Below are 17,534 nucleotides of genomic sequence, written 5' to 3' on the forward strand. Positions count from 1 at the left end.
GCAGTGCAGCCTAAGATAAAATATAATGTTTTCTTATTAGAGATAATATTATTAGAAAGCACACAGCAGGCTCTTGCTATTATAGAAGCATGGATATTAACACACAAGCACATAATTATTCAAATATTGACATTGTACAATTTGTTCCTTCAATAATTTGTAATCCATTGCACACAAACGTTATGTAAGAGACAACCCACTACTAGATGCATGTAGTCACCTTCGATTCTGACATACACTATCAGAAACATGACAGGTGATAGGACCCTGAGGCTTGCACCACTGGGTCTCTCTCCTGTTTGCTATGCTAACACAGATGACAGTTGCACTTTTGGACACAACGTTTACATCCTTATCTTTTCATGTTACTCTTTAATAAACAGTACAGCTAGAGGCAGAATGGTGCTATATTTTAGCTGCGGTTTGTTTCTGCTTACGTTACTTGTTCTGCCGGGCCTATTGCTCGGAGACTTGATATTTTATTGTCCTAAATGCACTGCGGAGCGCCAAACTGCATGTCCTAAGCTCGCCACCAACTGTACTGAGATAGTCAGGGAGCCCGCCTGTGGCTGCTGTCCGGTGTGTGCCCGGTTAGAAGGTGAATTCTGTGGCGTCTACACACCGAGGTGTTCCACAGGGCTGCGTTGTTATCCCACTGTAGATTCAAAATTGCCCTTGGAGCAGCTGGTTCAGGGGTTAGGGCGATGCTCACAAAAAGTGGACACAGTACCCAACCGCACTGAAGAGCACCGGGACACGAGTGGTAAGTAACTAGACTGTCACTAAGAGAAGGTTATCATTAATTTTGGGTATTCTGTGTTATACACAGGGCCCTGTGTTTTGGTTAATCATGTCACATGATCTGGATTTGAACCTTTATTTTAAGCTTTTTCCAGAAATGAGAATTAGACAACAAATTACAGCTGAGTCTGAGTCTGAGGATGGTGCTGAACCATCTGACATAAAAAACAAGAGGTCAGTTTAATGAAAATGATTTAAATAAAGAGTAAAACCCAGGTCATGTGACATGATAAACCAAAACATAGTGTGTGAGTTATTTAATTGGCCACAAAGGTCTCCACACAATGAAAGTGCATGGCATCTGCTAAATGTCATGTCACATAACCTGGTATTATACGGAATATATATTGCTTCTCTGGGTGTTTCTATCATAATTAGATCAGCAATATATCTATTGTCTTTTTTAATGGCTTCCATTGTTAAGCAGCATGCAACAATTCCTTCATTAGTTGTAAATGGCACCAGGCCAGAGGCAAAACATGTATTTTGTTTCTCCAAACCAAAATATGTGTTCAAATGGGTCACTATTGATATCTGGGAATAAATGTTGACATGGTATGTTTGGACTAACTGGTAGATGATATTGATCTTTGAGGCAAAACAAGCTAACCTCTTTTGTCAAACTTCTTTTTTTTTTCATATCATTTTGTTTCTTAGAGAGTAGATCAGCTTTAATATTGCAGGTAGATTGTACCTTCCATCAATGTAATTGTCTGCATCATTTCCAATCCCCCATAAAAAAACATGTTGAGTGGAGGATGGGACTAAAAACAAACAAAAGATAACTACTGTAAATTATACTGTGTCCGTAAAATGTATATACTGTAGTATGTAAAAGCTGGAAGTAGAAGCCTAAGAGTTATCCATTCGTTTACTCCAATAAGGAGAAAATAAGTACCAAAATATATATCTCTGAACACCATCAAGATTTGATTTATTTTTGTCATACATGTTTCAACTGTGCTGTGATGTTTCACAGAAGTTCTGAACCTTTCTAGGCTCACAGATTCTACAGATTGTAAATTAAAGACAACATTTTTTGCTAAGAGTATTATTATATTATTAATCGATTGACTATGACTTTTTAATCACCCAGCAGTGCTATTTGCAGAGTTATCTCCAGGTAAATGTTGCAGTTATTCAGCCATTCCTGAACCTGCAACCAAAAACAAGCTACGTATGGACAGTACCAAAACAAATGATCAAATAATTCTGTCTCATAGCAGCAAAATCTGCAGAGCTGGGATTGTTGTATCACCCATAAATATAACATTCTATTGGTTGCGAGAATTTTGTATAATAATTTAAGAAGAATTGAAATATAATTTTTTTTTAAATGTTGATTCCAGCGTTGCTTTGTGTATCAGTTCATAGACCATGTGCCATGGAATCAGTACATTGAAAATCTCTTCCCAATTATTTTACAATCTATATGACACAGCTGTCAATTTTTTGGTCCTTAAATGAAACTGGTCTATTTTTTTTATTTAGCACAATTTTCTTTAGCCAATGATGGTCTTTAATGCAGGGTCATCAGACAAGTTCCCTACTTTCTCCCCTTTCCACTTTCCTCTTCCATTTTTGCTGTAATGCTGCAATTAGTTGGTTGTAATTTTGAGTAGAGCAGACATTTCCATATATTGTTGTTTGCTGCATGTGACATAACTCCACCTGTCCTATTATGACATCATTTACAAAGATTATACTTCTTTTTGTTTTCAAAAATATATTTTTTTTTATCCATTAGTATATATATTTTGTTGAACTGCTAATCATGTTTGGCTGACCCCATTTCTCAGATTTCTTTAAACGGAAAGTAAATGTTTAACAATTTCCCCCCTTTTCTAGTTCCCAGAGCAGAGGTCAAACATGAATACTGCTGGCAGTAACTCTGTGCCATCTGACATACAGCATACCCTTCACATCAGATTTCCATTTCACGAGCCAGTCAAGTGTACAGAGGTGCTATCAGTTGTCTTTTACTTGAGAGGAAATGTCCCAGATCTACCACCTTGGGGCTCTCTACATCCTCATTAATTAGGTATCACGTCATACACCCATACAGAGTCTTCCTCTTTTCACCCTCCATCTTGTGTTTGTTTGATAACAGTTGCTGTTATTGGCATGACATCACATCTTGTAGCAAATTGAAGAGCTGCATGAACTCATGCACCATGTGCTTTCGTTCCCCAATACACGCAACAAAAAAAACTTGAGAGTACACACAGTACACCCTTAACTCAATGGTTTCACTCATCACTTTAAAGGGATTATGTGCTTGGATGGATATTTAAACCTTTGTCCTCTTCTGCCTGAGTGCACATTGCACAGGCTGGAGCTGCATTCAGTCTCTCAAAGACACTGTTCCGACACAAAAACATTCCCAGATGTGGAAGAGTTAATAGTGGCAGTTTGGTAGCAATCAAATCCATTTTCCTGTTGTCGCTCCATGACTGATGTTTGACCATAAGTCTGTTTAGGGTTGCAAAGTTACCTGCATTTTACCAAAGTTACCAGAAACTCAAATCAAATCAAATCAAATTTTATTTGTCACATACACATGGTTAGCAGATGTTAATGCGAGTGTAGCGAAATGCTTGTGCTTCTAGTTCCGACAATGCAGTAATAACCAACAAGTAATCTAACAAACAATTCCAAAACTACTGTCTTGTACACAGTGTGAGGGGATAAAGAATATGTACATAAGGATATATGAATGAGTTATGGTACAGAGCAGCATAGGCAAGATACAGTAGATGGTATCGAGTACAGTATATACATATGAGAAGAGTATGTAAACAAAGTGGCATAGTTAAAGTGGCTAGTGATACATGTATTACATAAGGATACAGGCAATGATATAGAGTACAGTATATACGTATGCATATGACATTAATAATGTAGGGTAAGTAACATTATATAAGGTAGCATTGTTTAAAGTGGCTAGTGATATATTTACATAATTTCCCATCAATTCCCATTATTAAAGTGGCTGGAGTTGAGTCAGTGTCAGTGTGTTGGCAGCAGCCACTCAATGTTAGTGGTGGCTGTTTAACAGTCTGATTGAGATAGAAGCTGTTTTTCAGTCTCTCGGTCCCAGCTTTGATGCACCTGTACTGACCTCGCCTTCTGGATGATAGCGGGGTGAACAGGCAGTGGCTCGGGTGGTTGATGTCCTTGATGATCTTTATGGCCTTTCTGTGACATCGGGTGGTGTAGGTGTCCTGGAGGGCAGGTAGTTTGCCCCCGGTGATGCGTTGTGCAGACCTCACTACCTTTGGTAATGAACAGAACATCTATGGCAAATTATCGTAGCTTTGATCATTTATAATTAAATAATTGCACATATAGTATTTGTGTATTATATTTGTGTCCATGTTGTCCATGAGTTTCTAGTAGATTGACCATATGGTTGAAGAGGAAATGGCTTAACTCATTTTTAAAAAGCATGTCATCAACAATGATTATTATTTTTAAATAACAATGCAACTCTTCCAAATATTGTATTTTTTTCACAACTGCCACCAGTTGTCACAAAATATTGACAACAAACACATATTGACATAGTAAAATAAATACATTGTAAAAAAGAAAAATGCATAAAGGATATTTGATGCTGAAACCCTCCCATTGAACACCAAAGGTATTCACAAAGTTCCTGGTTTGTATTTAGGATAATGTTTTACAGCTTTGGCTTTCTATTTTTTATTTTAAAATCATCTTATTTAATTATTTCATATCTATTTTACACGTGATAAAGCCACACAGAGGAACAGAACATTCTTACAGACACCTGTGATAATCTGTAGTACCTAACAGGGCCACTAGATGTCTTGTGATAAATTACAATCCTTGAAAGATGGTTTACTGGTAAACTGAGAATGTTTTCAATAATACACCCTCTCTTGCGACCCTAAATCTATTACCTATTTTTGTATCTCTATTTTCTCTCTTTCTCCTCTCAGTGTGTTGTCTTTGGACGGGCATTGATCCTTGTAGCCCTGCAGGTAATGGTGTGCTCAGACTTGGTGTTCTCACACCCCTACAGGTGTTTTATTACTGTGTGTGTGCGCGCGTGCGTGTATGCGTGTGCGTGTGTGAGTGAGTGAGTGAGTGAGTGAGTGAGTGAGTGCGTGTGTGTGTGCGTGTGTGTGTGTGTGTGTGACAGAGCGAGAGATAAAGATAGAGAGGGATGGAGTGCTCTGGGTGGAAGCTGCATTTTAGTACATGTGACCCTGAAGACACACACTTTAGGAGGATAAAGAACTCCCTTTTCAAGGAAGGCAATCAGCTGATGTTCTCCCTAATTGAATGCAATTAGCTTTACATTGAACCTGTTGTGAAAGGAGAAGCTATGGGCCAGGAGAATTATGAGCCATTTAGAGGTCAAAACAGGATGGAGACCAGTTGAAAAATGTGGTTTTCTAAACTAATCAAATACTGTATGTTTTAAAGACAGAGCTCACAATAGTCAGCAACTTGTTATCATAAGTTAGCCTATTTTAGCACATCCTAATCTTGTTCATCAGACTTCCTCCCAGTGCTCAGAAGGTCTGGTAGGCCAACACTTCAAACATGGCCTTTGTTGGGCCAGTGGAAAGTTCTGGAAAATGTCCATAAGCTAATATAAAGAGTCAGGGAGAAAGTCCAGATGCATAGCCATTGGCTTAACACTCATCAATCATCACCCACAACACCTCCCCTGTCTTGTGTATGTCTGTGTATGTTCGCCTTTTCTGTGCTCGTCTGATGCAACGTGGAGATTTCATCAAATTTAGCTTGCTGTTTGAGTCCATTCTGTCGTTTTTTTTTTAGGGTTGTTAGTTTTCCCAACGATTCCGGCACATATTGATCACAGATTTGGATGATATATATATAACCAGCAAGGCTGCTATATTAAGCCAGCTAGAGTTCAGCCACTCAAGTCATGTTGAATGAATGTTTTTGCTAGCACACCACATGTTTCTGATTCACAGTCGTGTGATTCGCTATGTTCAAATAATGACGAATACTTAAGTTCACTCCCATAAAGGACACCTTTTTGTTACTGGTGTTCCAGGCTCATATGCACAATTAGCCCGGGGACAAGGTTAGGCACATCATGACTATTCCCGCAGGATAACTTTGTGTGACTTTTTGTGAACTTCCTGTTTTTTTTTTTTTACCATAAGTAAGCCACGTTGCAATTGACACATACGACAGCCATGCCTCTCCTTCCCATTTGGAATAATTGCTAAGTCATCAAATACAAGACTTCTGGACTTTAGACTTTGAAGAGTTGGAAGAAGCAGCAACTCATCTAATGTTCGGGGTTTTTTGGCTCGACAAAACCTACTCAATTATTTAACTTGTTTGAAGTGGTTTAGCCTCGAGTGTAGCCTAATACTGTTTTAAGTATGGACATTTCCTTGGCAGACAAGGAAGGTTTTATTTGGAACATACTGTAGTTACCACATTTTGAGAGCACAGTTCTACTGTAAATGACAACCACTATTGAGAAAAGAAACTAACATCATAAATGACATTGTAAACACTGTATATTACTCACTCTTAGTATATTGCTGATTTGAGCAGTGGAATGTGTACCCAAAATCATTCACAAGTCCCCAGTTCAGATGACTTTCCACAGGTAAGATGCAGTTTCTATGGCCAAGATTGGATCACCACTAGTGTTGCAAAGTGACTCTAACAAGCTGAAACGTGTATATTTCTGTTTGAAAAGTGTAATTTCAACAGCTTCTGCCACAGTGCATTTTAGCATTGAATCTGGGTCACCTTTATTTGGACTGCCAGAACACTATACTCTCTACTGCTGAGGACATTTTGACCTGACATTTTGACAGCCATCCCTGACATTTTGAGGAGAAGCATACTGAGTAAAGTCATGCCAAACTAGATATGAATAGCCCTTCTCTCATTCCCTTGTTCTCTTTCGCGCTCTCTCTCTCCGACTCTCCCCCTCTTTCTCTCTCTCTCTCTCTCTCCGATTCTCCCCCTCTTTCTCTCTTTCTTTCCGACTCTTCCCCTCTTTCTCTCTCTCTTTCCGACTCTTCCCCTCTCTCTCTCTCACTCTTGCTCTCTCTCAGACACTCAGGCACGGTCACTGTACTCTGTATGAATACCTTTGTCGAGTCATCGGGTTGCTCTCCCTCCCGGGAGTGATTTAATGTCTCAAAGACATACTCCTCAGTTTGTGCCTCCCTAATTACAGATAAGAGTTAGTGGAGTGAGACACACACACACACATGCTCACACAGTGCCCCCGGCAGGTAGTTCACCTCCCCTGAGAAGGCAGGCAGAGAGTCATAACTCAGCAAGAAAACCAGACTAAAAGTGCTTCCATACTATTCTGTGCTCACTTCCCATGACATTTCGCTCCTTAGTCAACAATTTAGTCACCAGTGTTCTCTATTCTCTAAGTATTCGGCCCCCTTGAACTTTGCGACCTTTTGCCACATTTCAGGCTTCAAACATAAAGATATAAAACTGTATTTTTTTGTGAAGAATCAACAACAAGTGGGACACAATCATGAAGTGGAACGACATTTATTGGATATTTCAAACTTTTTTAACAAATCAAAAACTGAAAAATTGGGTGTGCAAAATGATGGGTTAGGACAGTGTGCAGTGTGTTTGCGATTGTGTCGTCTTTGGATCTATTGGGGTGGTAAGCAAATTGGAGTGGGTCTAGGGTGGAGGTGATATGGTCCTTGACTAGTCTCTCAAAGCGCTTCATGATGACGGAAGATGACGGAAGTGAGTGCTACGGGGCGGTAGTCGTTTAGCTCAGTTACCTTAACTTTCTTAAATTTGATTTGATTTGATTTGAACAGGAACAATGGTGGCCCTCTTGAAGCATGTGGGAACAGCAGACTGGGATTATGATTGATTGATAACTGCCCGTGTCAGTGGCACTGTATTGTCCTCAAAGCGAGCAAAGAAGTTGTTTAGTCTGTCTGGGAGCAAGACATCCTGGTCCGCGACTGGGCTGGTTTTCTTTTTGTAATCTGTGATTGACTGTAGACCCTGCCACATACCTCTTGTGTCTGAGCCATTGAATGGCGACTGTACTTTGTCTCTATACTGACGCTTAGCTTGTTTGATTGCCTTGCGGAGGGAATAGCTACACTGTTTGTATTCGGTCATGTTTCCGATCACCTTGCCCTGGTTAAAAGCAGGGGTTTGTGCATTCAGTTTCGAGCGAATGCTGCCGTCAATCCACGGTTTCTGGTTTGGGAATGTTTTAATAGTTGCTGTGGGTACGACATCGCCTATGCACTTGCTAATAAACTTGCTCACCAAATCAGCATATTCATCAATGTTGTTGTTTGACGCAATGCGGAACATATCCCAATCCACGTGATCGAAGCAATCTTGAAGCGTGGAATCAGATTGGTCGTACCAGCGTTGAACAGACCTGAGCGCGGGAGCTTCCTGTTTTAGTCTCTGTCTATAGGCTGGAAGCAACAAAATTGAGTCGTGGTCAGCTTTTCCGAAAGGAGGGCGGGGAAGGTCCTTATATATATAAACACTTATCTCCCTCGCTAGCTCTAAGCACCAGCTGTCAGAGCAGCTCACAGATTACTGCACCTGTACATAGCCCATCTATCATTTAGCCCAAAAAACTACTTCTCCCTCTACTGTATTTATTTATTTATTTATTTATTTTGCTCTTTTGCACCCCATTATTTCATTATTTCTACTTTGCACATTCTTCCACTGTAAATCTACCATTCCAGTGTTTTACTCTGTATATTGTATTTACTTCGCCACCATGGCCTTTTTTTGCCTTTACCTCCCTTATCTCACCTCATTTGCTCACATTGTATATAGACCTATTTTTCTACTGTATGTTTGTTTTACTCCATGTGTAACTCTGTGTTGTTGTATGTGTCGAACTGCTTTGCTTTATCTTGGCCAGGTCGCAATTGTAAATGAGAACTTGTTCTCAACTGGCCTACCTGGTTAAATAAAGGTGTTCTCAACTAGCCTACCTGGTTAAATAAAGGTGTTCTCAACTGGCCTACCTGGTTAAATAAAGGTGTTCTCAACTAGCCTACCTGGTTAAATAAAGGTGTTCTCAACTTGCCTACCTGGTTAAATAAAGGTGAAATAAAAAATGTTTAAAAAAAAATATGCATCGCTGTTAGAATAACAATGATCCAGGGATTGACCAGCCCTGGTAGCACAATCAAAATGCTGATAGAATTTGGCGAGTCTTGTTTTCAGATTGCCTTTTTTAAAATCCCCGGCTACAATGAATGCAGCCTCAGGATATGTGGTTTCCAGTTTACATAGAGTCAAATAAAGTTTGTTCAGGGCCGTCGATGTGTCTAGTTGGGGGGGAAGAGAATTCTCTTGGTAGATAATGCGGTCGACATTTGATTGTGAGGAATTGTAAGTCACGTGAACAGAAGGACTTGAGTTCCTGTATGTTATTATGATCACACCACGTCTCGTTAATCATAAGGCATACACCCCCGCCCTTCTTCTTACCAGAAAGATGCTTGTTTCTGTCGGCACGATGCGTAAAGAAATCAGCTGGCTGTTCCGACTCCGATAGCGTGTCTCGAGTGAGCCATGTTTCTGTGAAGCAAAGAACGTTACAGTCTCTTATGTCTCTCTGGAATGCTACCCTTGCTCGGATTTCATCAACCTTGTTGTCAAGAGACTGGACACAGCTTGACCATGTGGTAATACAGATTAGGCATGTTATCAACAATAGATAAGATCTTGCTACCATGGTAAGGTGAACTCTTCAGTCATATCTCTTCAGTCATATCCCTGTTTACCTTTGTGCTTATGGTCTTGCCTACACCTAGTGAAAAGTGATTGAAATAATTTGAGAAAATAATGTTACATTTTATTTCGAATGGCAAGCCAAAATTAAATGGGCCTATTTATAAAATGAATATGAATAGGAATGAATATGAATTCAGAGGGCAGAAATGTTTAAATATTAAAGCATTAGACCTCTCTCTAAAGGCTTCAGTCATACAAAAGTTATAATTAAATCCAAACTGGTTTTCTAACAAATTAGTAAGAATGTCTCACGCCATGTTCAAGAATGGCATTTTCCTCTTTATTCAGATTACAAACTCTCACTTTCAGTAGAGGAAGGACATCAGAAATAGATGGGAGAGGTTAAGGGTAGAGGAAGGACATCAGAAATAGATGGGAGAGGTTGAGGGTAGAGGAAGGACATCAGAAATAGATGGGAGAGGTTGAGGGTAGAGGAAGGACATCAGAAATAGATGGGAGAGGTTGAGGGTAGAGGAAGGACATCAGAAATAGATGGGAGAGGTTGAGGGTAGAGGAAGGACATCAGAAATAGATGGGAGAGGTTGAGGGTAGAGGAAGGACATCAGAAATAGATGGGAGAGGTTGAGGGTAGAGGAAGGACATCAGAAATCAATGGGAGAGGTTGAGGGTAGAGGAAGGACATCATAAATAGATGGGAGAGGTTGAGGGTAGAGGAAGGACATCAGAAATCAATGGGAGAGGTTGAGGGTAGAGGAAGGACATCATAAATAGATGGGAGAGGTTGAGGGTAGAGGAAGGACATCAGAAATAGATGGGAGAGGTTGAGGGTAGAGGAAGGACATCAGAAATAGATGGGAGAGGTTGAGGGTAGAGGAAGGACATCAGAAATAGATGGGAGAGGTTGAGGGTAGAGGAAGGACATAAGAAATAGATGGGAGAGGTTGAGGGTAGAGGAAGGACATCAGAAATAGATGGGAGAGGTTGAGGGTAGAGGAAGGACATCAGAAATAGATGGGAGAGGTTGAGGGTAGAGGAAGGACATCAGAAATAGATGGGAGAGGTTGAGAGTAGAGGAAGGACAGAAGTAAAAACAAAGCTGGAAGTAGAGGCCTAAGCATTGTTGCTCACTAGTTTCGTGGTTGGAAAGTAAAAAGTGAAATATCTTTTTACAAAATATATGTACATGTATATACACTACAGCTCAAACCTTTTAGAACACCTACTCATTTAAGGGTTCTCCTTTATTTGTACTATTTTCTACATAGAATAATAGTGAAGACATCAAAACTATGAAATAACACATATGGAATCATGTAGTAACCAAAAAAGTGTTAAACAAATCAAAATATATTTTCTATTTGAGATTCTTCAAATAGCCACCATTTACCTTGATTACAGCTATACATCAAGGTGACCAAAGATGGTAAAACTTCAAGTGGACCAAACATAGATTGGCAGTTCATCATTTATTTATGAATTGTACAGATGGATGAGAAGCAGAAGACAGGCGGGCCCTCTGATATCGCACAGGCAGAGGCTTGTATACAGTATGTGCAGAGGGCTGTGACTTTAACAGCACAACCAATCTCAGGCTATTTAAAACCTGTACTATACAGTATATACAGTTGTGCACACCGTCGCCTATGAGACTATAGTCCCGACCACTTCTGACACTCACTGCCCAGCAGGAGTGTGTGAGACACATACCAGCAGGACGGTGCATTGAGGCAGCCCATGTGAATCTTTGTCTTCTAAACGTGACAACACAATGTTTACAGAAACGTGTCATTAGAAACACAGTGCTTTAGTAACGACCTTTGTGTGTGTGCGCGTGTGTGTGTGCGTGTGTGTGTGTGCGTGTGTGTGTGTGTGTGTGTGAACTCATACACACTGTTTCAGGGCACAGATTCCGTTTTGCTTGACTTAAGGGCGTGTATAGGAGCTAAGAAAACAGATGTCATGTGTTCTGCAAACCCGAGAGCCAATACAGGAAAAATTATCTTCACCACTCACCTTCCTTGTTTGGAACGAGTTTCCTGTGCATATTAACTTGTTATGTGCATATGTCCTTGATTTGTATTCTTTGCAAATACAGTGCCTTCAGCCTCTATTTACTTATTCCTCATTATGTTGTGTTACAGACTTAACTAAAAATGTATTAAATCTACAAAAAATAATCCATAATGACAACGTGAAAAGTGTTTATCTCATTTAGATAATATTTCACAACCCCGCGTCAATACATTAAGAATCACCTTTGGCAGCGATTGCAGCTCTGAGTCTTTTTGGGTAAGTCTCTAAGAGCTTTCTACACCTGAATTGTGCAACATTTGCACATCATTCTTTTCAACATTCTTCAAACTCTATCAAATTGGTTATTGATCATTGCCAGACACCCATTTTCAGGTCTTGCCATAGATTTTCAAGTTGATTTATTAAGTCAAAACTGTAACTCTGCCACTCAGGAACATTCACAGTCATCTTGGTAAGGAACTCCAGTGTAGATTTGGCCTTGGGATTTAGGTTATTGTCCTGCTAAAATGTGAATTCATCTCCCAGTGTCTGGTGGAAAGTAGCCTGAACAAGTTTATCCTCTAGGATTTTGCCTTGCTTGGCTCCATTCTGTTTATTTTTCATTCCGAAAAACTCCCCAGTCCTTAACAATTATAAGCATACCCATAACATGATGCAGCCATCACTATGCTTGAAAATATAGAGTGGTAGTCAGTAATGTGTTGTATTGGATTTGCCCCTTGTATTCAGGACAAAAAGTGAATTGCTTTGCCACGTCTTTTTCAGTATTACTTTAGTGCCTTGTTGCAAACAGGATGCATGTTTTGGAATATTTTTTAGTCTGTACAAGCTTCCTTCTTTTCACTCTATCAATTAGAACTGTGGAGTAACTACAATGTTTTTGATCCATCCTCAGTTTTCTCCTATCACAGCCATTAAACTCTGTAACTGTTCTAAAGTCACCATTGGCCTCATGGTGAAATCCCTGAGCAGTTTCCTTTCTCTCCAGCAACTGAGTTAGGAAGGACAACCGGTATCTTTGTAGTGACTGGGTGTATTGATACACCATCCAAAGTGTAATTAATATCTTCACCATGCTCAAAGGGATATTCAATGTCTGCTTTATTTTACCCATCTACCAATATGTGCCCTTCTTTGCAAAGCATTGGAAAACTTCCCTGGACATCTTTGTTTGAAATTCACAGCTCGACTGAGGGATCTTACAGATAAATGTGTGAGCTACAGAGATGAGGCATTCATTTAAAAATCATGTTAAACACTATTATTGCACACAGAGTTCATGCAACTTATTATGTGACCTGTTAAGCAAATGTTTGCTCCTGAACTTATTTAGGCTTGCCATAACAAAGGGGTTGAATATTTATTTACTCATGACATTTTAAACCTTTTCATGTTTTATTATAAGGTAAAAATGTCACACTTTTGACATTATGGGGTATTGTGTATAGGACAGTGACAAGAAAAATCTCCAATTAAACTCAACTCAACTCAGGATGTAACTCAACAAAAATGTGGAAAAAGTCAAGGGGTGTGAATACTTTCTGAAGGCACTGAACTAAGCGTGTGTGTGTGTGTGTGTGTGTGTGTGTGTGTGTGTGTGTGTGTGTGTGTGTGGACCTATAGGGGAGCTGCCGGGCACTGAGGGCCCCACTATGAAGAAGCCGACCAAAGATGTCAGGATCTGGATATGGTCCAAAGATATGGCTCCAAAGCAGGCCCAGAACGAGCTCAAAACCAAGATGAAGACCAACAACTGTCCCGAGGAACCCAAGACCCAGCAGCCCATGAAGGTCAGGAAAAACCATTACAAAAAAAAGTAAAACACGTCTTTGTTCACATCTGCTATTCGAGAGATACAATTCAGAAACTTAATGAGCATTAGTATTTTCGAACTACATAGTTTAGCTCTAAGCGTTGGATTTTGCTAGGGTTAACTCATTCTAGAACTGTGTCATAGGAGCCTCCCTTCCTCCCTAAACATGCTGCTGTGTAAGTTGATTACAGTATAGAAAGTGGTATTTGTAATTCAACCGTAGTTTATTGAATACTGGCCTTAATGCAGAGGTCAGTGGTGACCCTGGTCGGCATGGTATTTGGTACGGCAGTGCCCTCGCCTGGACACACGCTGGCACGCTCACACAGATTGTTATTTATTCATATAAATTATTCAGATTATTTATTTTAATACTGCAATTGGTATAACTGTTGCGAAATACCGTCAAAAATGGACAGCATTTTGACCTTCAATACATTTCTATTACAAAGTAGAAATACCAAAGCCGAGTTGTGGGTTTGCAGAGGGACAACTAATCTGAAGATTCACTATTTTTACAGCCTGCTGGAATGGTTAAAGATGGGTTTTCTGTTTCCGTGAGTTGTCAGAGTATGAGGTAGATAGTGAGATCATAATTTTCTCCAACTAGAGATTAGAAGACTTGTGAAGTTTAGAGGAGCCTGCTTTTTCTACATTATCCTTCCCTCAACAGAATGTGTTAGAACTCTGCATCCTTATGGTATTGTAAGATCCAAATAAGATCGCTGGCAGGCCATGCCCCACTCCTATCAGGCCAAGCCATCAAAGGACACACTTTGACCCATTATGATACTTGTCAGATACACTACTGTACAATATAGAGCAAACCTACAGCCATCAGCTCTGTTACTGGGCACCTGTAATACAAACCTTCAGCCCTCAGCTCTGTTAATCTGGGCACCTGTCATACAAACCTTCAGCCCTCAGCTCTGTTAATCTGGGCACCTGTCATACAAACCTTCAGCCCTCAGCTCTGTTAATCTGGGCACCTGTCATACAAACCTTCAACCCTCAGCTCTGTTAATCTGGGCACCTGTCATACAACCTTCAGCCCTCAGCTCTGTTACTCTGGGCACCTGTCATACAAACCTTCAGCCCTCAGCTCTGTTAATCTGGGCACCTGTCATACAAACCTTCAGCCCTCAGCTCTGTTACTCTGGGCACCTATCCTACAAACCTTCAGCCCTCAGCTCTGTTACTCTGGGCACCTGTCATACAAACCTTCAGCCCTCAGCTCTGTTACTCTGGGCACCTGTCATACAATGCAATCCTTTATTTGCTGTATGGTGCTGACTCGAATGTCTAAGTTTAACATTCATGGAGACAACTTGCTGCCATAGCAGACAATAATATCTTACAGTAGGCCTGCCTTGTGCTGCTGATGGTCTATTTCTGAACTTTTGTATTTGGTCGGAACTATTCAGGGCCCTTGTGCACAGGAGCTGGAGAAGGTGATGGAGAAGATCTCCAAGATGAGCTTCCATGATAACAGGGGACATGTTGATAATCTGTACCAACTCAAATTCCCCAACTGTGAAAAGATAGGCCAGTACAATCTCAAACAGGTAAGTCTCCAATCGTTGATATGTTTAATGCAATTTATCATTCTGGTAAAAGGGTCAATTGAAAATGGTTGAAGAAAAACAATGTTGTCGTGATTTTCTTTTTTATCCACACACACACACACACACACACACACACACACACACACACACACACACACACACACACACACACACACACACACACACACACACACACACACACAGGGTAGAGGCACAGTGTGTAAAAGTATACCCCCTTACCCCCCGCCCTCACTCTCACCCACCCTAAGCCCGAGAATGGGGTGATGTTTTTAACAGAGTTACAAGGTAATATTTGCAGACAGACTGTAGCCAGGCATTGGGAAGATTTCCACACTACACCAGTCAAAACATTGGTTACCAATGATAATTTTCTCAGTTTCCTCTGCAAGCTTGTCTTTGTTGCTGGAACGACCCACTTATTTTTAGAATGTGGTCAAAACAATGATATGACATATCTGTATTCTGAACATACATACAGCATCAAGGCACCTGTCTGAAGTTGTAAGAGAGAGAAAGAATGAATGAGGGCATTGTTTTGATGACAAAACCCCTCGGTTCCCAGGGCTCAAAAAATACTGCACCTCCAACAACACTTAATCGTTCGGTAATCATCTTGTTCCTCTGGTTAATACTGTAACTGTCACTTTTTGTTCTTTCTCATTGAAGGAAAAAAATGAAGTGTGTTTTTGGCTCTCTCTCTCCTCCCCTATGTCCCTATCCCCCGGATCCAGTCCCGCGCAGTAGAGTTATGACCTCATTCTCGGGGTAGAGAGGAGGGTCTCCACAGGGAGGATGGGGAGCAGGGATGGGGTGGTTGACACAGGGGGGATGGGGGGCATGACATGAGGATGGGCTGTTATTGGGGGGGGGGGGGGGCAGAGCCTCACCCCTCCATCTCACCTCATCCCGGCCAATCTAAACGCAAACGCCCTCCTGTTACGTCGCCCCCACCCGCCCCCTGAAAACGCCCCATCTGACTGGATCCAGGGCCTCGTTAACCCTCCACCTCTCTCCATCACCCCATCGTCCTCCTACCCTTTTCTCTCTCATTTTCCCCTTGTCTGTTCCAGTGCCACATGTCCACCCACGGTCAGCGGGGCGAGTGCTGGTGCGTTAACCCCTTCACGGGTGTCCAGATCGCCCAGTCCACCAAGGTGCGGGGGGACCCCAACTGCAGCCAGTATGTGGAGGAGCAGGAGATGGAGACTGGAACACAGTCCACTGCCGTCCTTCAGATGGCAGAGATATAACAGCACTTCACTCACACACAGATACCCCCACCACCCACAGTGGAACGGTCCAAATTGACTGACAGCTGACATAGTTGTCATGTGCATGGGTTTCTTTCAATGTAGCTGTTACGTTCCCTGTCCCTTGCCCACTAAGATGCAAAAGAAAGATAAACTCGCCAAAGGTGCTTTAACAAAGTACTGAGTAAAGGGTCTGAATGATTATGTAATGTGATATGTGATATTTCAGTTTATTATTTTTGATACATTAACTAAAAATTCAAAAAAACTGTTTTTGCTTTGTCATTATGGTGTATTGTGTGTAGATTGATGAGGGGAAAAAAAACAATTTAATACATTTTAGAATAAGGCTGTAAAGTAACAAAATGTGGAAAAAGTCAAGAGGTCTGAATCCTTTCCGTATGCACTGTATTTGCCTAAAACTACATTTTTTTTGAGAAATGGGGGGTAAAATAATATACGTTTCTAACACTCTCATCCCTATGGAACGAGTGCAACCAAAACAATAGTCATCTTCAACACAGCAAAACGTTTAGTCAAAACAAATTGTGAGCCCGGGCTACACACCGACCAAACACAAAACACAACCTATTGACTGCCCACCATTGAAAGTCAATCAGCAATCAAGTTGTCCTTACCATGGACATGTCTGATTTCAAGGGGGAAACTCTTGCAATATTGGTAGCAACTTTCCTCTCGTGATTTTCCTCAGTGGAATGGTCTCAGGGAAACGAGTGGCAGCGCGTATGATGGTCAAGAGAAATGGTTAACCTCTCTTTGCTTTGGGCAAAGGACCAACATAATCCACCAGAACCCTGCTGAAAGGGTTGTGAAAAGCAGAAACAGACTGCAAATGTGCAACTGGTAACAGCTTGGTTCGGTGTACCCATCATCTGGCAAATGCAACATGATTTACAGTAAACCACAACATCCTGTTTCAGACCAGGACAGAAGAAGTTACGCAAAATACATTCATACGTCTTGATGAGCCCAAGGCTATGGGTCTTGTTGAGCCCAAGACTATGGGTCTTGTTGAGCCCACGGCTATGGGTCTTGTTGAGCCCAAGGCTATGGGTCTTGTTGAGCCCAAGACTATGGGTCTTGTTGAGCCCACGGCTATGGGTCTTGTTGAGCCCAAGACTATGGGTCTTGTTGAGCCCAAGGCTATGGGTCTTGTTGAGCCCAAGGCTATGGGTCTTGTTGAGCCCAAGACTATGGGTCTTGTTGAGCCCAAGACTATGGGTCTTGTTGAGCCCAAGACTATGGGTCTTGTTGAGCCCAAGACGG

General features: G+C 41.1%; 1 protein-coding gene across 1 annotated transcript; it reads left to right on the plus strand.

Moving 5' to 3' along the window:
- The first annotated feature begins 394 nt into the window (after window positions 1-394).
- Window positions 395-16,515, plus strand: LOC100136304 (insulin-like growth factor binding protein 3). Its single transcript, NM_001124557.1, is given in 4 exon segments — window positions 395-763; window positions 13,222-13,388; window positions 14,836-14,976; window positions 16,068-16,515. Coding segments are annotated over 4 exon segments (852 nt in total). The 5' UTR covers window positions 395-399; the 3' UTR covers window positions 16,248-16,515.
- The last annotated feature ends 1,019 nt before the right edge of the window (window positions 16,516-17,534 follow it).

This window comes from Oncorhynchus mykiss, chromosome 3, assembly GCF_013265735.2.
Source record: "Oncorhynchus mykiss isolate Arlee chromosome 3, USDA_OmykA_1.1, whole genome shotgun sequence".
Classification (NCBI taxonomy): domain Eukaryota; kingdom Metazoa; phylum Chordata; class Actinopteri; order Salmoniformes; family Salmonidae; genus Oncorhynchus; species Oncorhynchus mykiss.